Below are 4,553 nucleotides of genomic sequence, written 5' to 3'. Positions count from 1 at the left end.
AGTTATTCTCGATCATTATTGCTAGTATCAAGGTCAGTTAATAATTTCCCCATCAGCTAGTTGAACTAAGTAAGGATAAACAATACCTAGTCCTAGCACTATTCAAATTACATCAATGATTGTCTATAGGGTATATCACTACCAGTCGATTTTATCTAACCTTTAATTGTTAGCGGGACATCTACCTACCATGAAAAATGTGTTTTAGCTCTAAGTAAAAATATCTACGATGGTCGTGGCATGTAATCTATAACCGATTCTAATTTAACTAGCTGAAGTAATTAACTTTTACTACCTCCGTCCCTAAATGTTTGACGCCGTTGACTTTTTTATACACGTTTGACCATTCGTCTTATTTGAAAATTATATATAATTATTAATTATTTTTATATCATTTCATTTATTGTTAAGTATACTTTTATGCAGATATACAGCATTGCAAAAAAATTTAAATAATGATCAAATGTATATAAAAAAGTCAATGACGTCTAACATTTAGGACAGAGTGAGTATTTTAAAAATCATCTAATAAAACTAGAATTAATAACGAATTACTGGTGGGCCAAACCCATGTATTAGCTGAGGCGGCTGGGCCGTGGGGATCAGTGGAGCGACATGGTGAGTGCTGAGGTTCTACTCTTGTACGACGGCGCGACGGTGGAGCAGTTCATCGTGGTGGATCGAGGGCGCCTCTTGTCAGTAGCGAGGAGATCGATCTGCATATTTCCCTTCCATTTGTGCGTGCAGCACTGGATCAGAGGCGCAGATTCTGTCGGATTCAGCAGCAAAAAGGCAAAAGAAGGAGAGAGGTAGATCCACGGCGGTGCTGCTCATCATCATCATCATGGCAGTCACGTGGATCCTCATCGGTCGAATGCTTTCCGCACAAAAACTTACCGGTCACAGAAATGAAGTGAAGTCGATAAAATTGTTCAAATGAAGTGATTTAACTTGCAACTTCAGCAGATACGATGGTCCCGGCGGGGCTCGAACCCGCGACCTTCGGCTCATAAGACCAACGCTCTAACCAACTGAGCTACGGGACCAGGCTGGGAGCTGCAGTGAATTATCTCTGTCCTAAAAGTTGTGTCTGCCTCCAACTATCGTGTAAATTTGTTGGCATTTTCTTGTGATCTCGGTTCATTAACATTTCACGAGCTGCATGCACGACGACGGATCATCTTCAAACCTACCCTCGCCCGTCACCAAGCTAATTTAAAGCAAACACATTATTAACCAGTGTGTCCGTTATATATACATGCACACTGATCATCTGCCGATCGATTGATATTCCGTCGCTATCGCATCGCATCCACCGGACGCCATGCAAAGCACAGCTAGATCGTCATCAGCTCTCGTCCTCGTACTCGCCGTGGCGGCGATGGCGGCGGCGGCGGCGGCGGCACAGCAGCTGGTGCCGTGCATGTACATCTTCGGCGACTCGCTGGTGGACAACGGCAACAACAACAACCTGCTCAGCCTGGCCCGGGCCAACTACAGGCCGTACGGGGTCGACTTCTCCGGCGGGCCGCCGGGGCGCTTCACCAACGGCCTCACCGTCGTCGACATGCTGGCCGACATGCTCGGCTTCCGCCCGCCGCTCATCCCGGCGTACGCCGCCGCGCAGCCGAGCGACTTAGCCAGGGGGCTCAACTTCGCCTCCGGGGCCGCCGGGATCAGGTCGGAGACGGGCAACAACCTGGTAAGCACGTCGGGACACGTGTATATATGACGATCATGTATACCTTAGCTCATTACACGGATCAATGTTAGGGAAATCAAAAATATTTTGAGGAATAATTAATTGCCTTAAAAAAGATAGTATTGATTTCTCTCTAAAAAAATCAGACAATTTTAGGGAACTAAAAGGAAATTTCAACTAAAGTTGACGGAAATAGAAAAATATTGGAATAATGTGGCAAGAAAATTAATATATCAAAAAATGTTGGCTGAATTTAAACTAATCTTGCTAAATTAATTTCTTACAACTGCAGGACTATTTTTCATGGGTACTCATAGACCCAAAATTTTTCAGTCCGAATTATTTAGCACTAGCAGCTAGCTAGCAATGACCCCTAAAAGTTGGGGTCCTATAGTAGGTTTTTTCAGCTAAAAAAATTATATATTTTTAAATTACGTAAACTGTGCTAAATTTTCTAATTTTTGTCACAAATTTTTAGAAATTTCAGTTTAATGGATCCGAAAATGTTTGTGATTTCGGCAGCATTGAATGCTCCTCTGGATATGTAAATTTCGTTTTAAATTTTCTAAAATTTTAGGAATTTCAGTACCTCTGCACGAAATAATTCTGACCAAAACTTTAAACCTTTTGAATTTAGAGAAAAATATTGAAAATATGTCAAAGTTTCTTCAAATTTTGAAAAGAGAAAATTGGACCGGAATATTTCAAAATTTCCTAGATTTTGGCTGTTGCCTGTCCCCCGAAATTTTTCACAGTTCCCAAAATTGTTAACACTGTCTGAGTATGCGTGCACATACGTATGCAGGGGCGGCACTACCCGCTGTCGGAGCAGGTGGAGCACTTCAAGGCGGCGGTGCGGCAGATGGGGCCGAACGCGAGCTCACCGGAGCGCCTCGGCCGGTGCATCTTCTACGTGGGCATGGGCAGCAACGACTACCTCAACAACTACTTCATGCCCAACTACTACACCACCGCGCAGTCCTACGACCCGGACGCCTACGCCGCCGACCTCCTGCAGGAGTACTCTCGCCAGCTCGCCGCGCTCCACGCCCTCGGCGCCCGCAAGTTCGCCGTCGCCGGCGTCGGCGAGATCGGCTGCATCCCCTACGAGCTCGCCAGGATCAACACCCAGCAAGGCGGCGGCGGCGGCAGTGGCACTGCCCCGCCTGCTACAGCTGGCACCGGCGTCAGCATTTCCCTCGGCGGCGTCGGCCTAACGATCGGCGGCGGCGGGGGAGCACCGGCGAACGCGAGCATGAGCAGTAGCCGCACCGGCGGCGTGTGCAACGACGAGATCAACAGCGCGATCGCGATCTACAACAGGGGGCTGCTGGCGATGGTGAAGCGGTTCAACCGGGGGCAGAAGCTTCCCGGGTCGACGTTCGTCTTCCTCGACACCGTCAGGGCGGGGAGGGCGCTGGTGGCCGGCGCGGCGGCGCACGGGTTCACGGTTCTGGACCGCGGGTGCTGCGGCGTGGGGCGGAACAACGGGCAGATCACGTGCCTGCCGATGCAGCAGCCGTGCGACGACCGGAGCAAGTACGTCTTCTGGGACGCCTTCCACCCGACGGAGGCGGCCAACCGGATCTACGCCGCCATGGCCTTCAACTCCACCTCCGCCGCCGACGCCTACCCCATCAACATCCGCCAGCTCGCCGCCATTTGAAAATCCAATCCCAATTTAAGTTTAAAAAAAACTCAAAAATCTGTCACATGAGAGATAGCAGCTATATCCGATGAATCCCAATAACGCATTTCCTAGCGAAATTCCACTCGCAAGATCACCGAGCGTATGTGTCGGAAATAATAATAATCTTGTATGCCTCCGTACCATATTATATGATTTCCTGTATTTAGGGGTCGTTTAGTTGGCAAATATTTTTACTAAAGGGGTCACATCGAACGTTTGACCGGATGTCGGAAAGGGTTTCCGGACACGAATGAAAAAACGAATTTCACGGCTAGCCTAGAAACCGAGAGACAAATTTTTTGAGCCTAATTAATCCATCATTAGTACATGTTGGTTACTGTATCACTTATGGCTAATCATATACTAATTGGCTCAAAAGATTCATCTCAAGATTTTTTCCGTAACTGCGTAATTAGTTTTTTAGTTCATCTATGTTTAATGCTTTATTTAGGTGTCGAAAGATTCAATGTGATGTTTTTCGGAAAAAAATTTTGGTAACTAAATAAGGCCTTACTTAGAATTATTTATGTGCTAATAAATTTAGATACATATATAAATAATATACATATAGATAAATATAAGCGAACCCTAGAAAGTTTTATAACATAAAACATATATAAAACATATAGCACTAATACGTATGATTACGTGAGTTATTATCGTCATCGTCACATCATGTATGTTGCCATGTTCTTTGCGCACTTGTTGGTCACCGAGGCTCTTCATTGGCATGCTTTGTCTTAGGACACAGTTTTGTAGTACCTCCGTCCATAATAACTTTATTTTTTATTTTTTTTTCTAACGTTTGACCATTTGTCTTATTTAAAAAATTTATATAAAAAATTAAAAATATTAGTCACACACAAAGTATTATTCATATTTTATCACTTAGCAATAATAAAAATATTAATCATAAAAATTTTAAATAAGATAGAGAGTCAAAACATTTATAAAAAATAGAAAAATAAAATTATTATGGACGGAGGTAGTATTAGAATTTTTATAAAAAATACTATTCCATGATTTGTCAAAGCAGCTGGGAATTCATCGACTCTCAATGAGAGACTGAATGATCCTAGCGTGAGAATTTTTCTTGGTTCAATCTTTCCAAAGGATCATCGCAGAACACGAGATTCTCGATCCATCTCTTCACCTCCATCG

General features: G+C 44.4%; 1 protein-coding gene and 1 non-coding gene across 2 annotated transcripts; one reads left to right on the top strand and one right to left on the bottom strand.

Moving 5' to 3' along the window:
* Positions 1 to 972: 972 nt before the first annotated feature.
* Positions 973 to 1,046, bottom strand: TRNAI-UAU. Its single transcript has one exon. It is a non-coding gene; the product is annotated as a tRNA-Ile (tRNA).
* A 278-nt stretch (positions 1,047 to 1,324) lies between these two features.
* Positions 1,325 to 3,588, top strand: LOC102711669 (GDSL esterase/lipase At1g33811-like). The gene is made up of 2 exons (XM_040529771.1): positions 1,325 to 1,702; positions 2,508 to 3,588. The coding sequence occupies exons 1-2, from the start codon at positions 1,325 to 1,327 to the stop codon at positions 3,366 to 3,368; spliced, it is 1,239 nt and encodes a 412-aa protein (XP_040385705.1). The 3' UTR covers positions 3,369 to 3,588.
* Positions 3,589 to 4,553: the final 965 nt, after the last annotated feature.

This window comes from Oryza brachyantha, chromosome 12 (assembly GCF_000231095.2).
Source record: "Oryza brachyantha chromosome 12, ObraRS2, whole genome shotgun sequence".
Taxonomy (NCBI): domain Eukaryota; kingdom Viridiplantae; phylum Streptophyta; class Magnoliopsida; order Poales; family Poaceae; genus Oryza; species Oryza brachyantha.
Note: the sequence above shows the minus strand (reverse complement) of the source record. Positions and strands in the feature narration are given on the sequence as shown.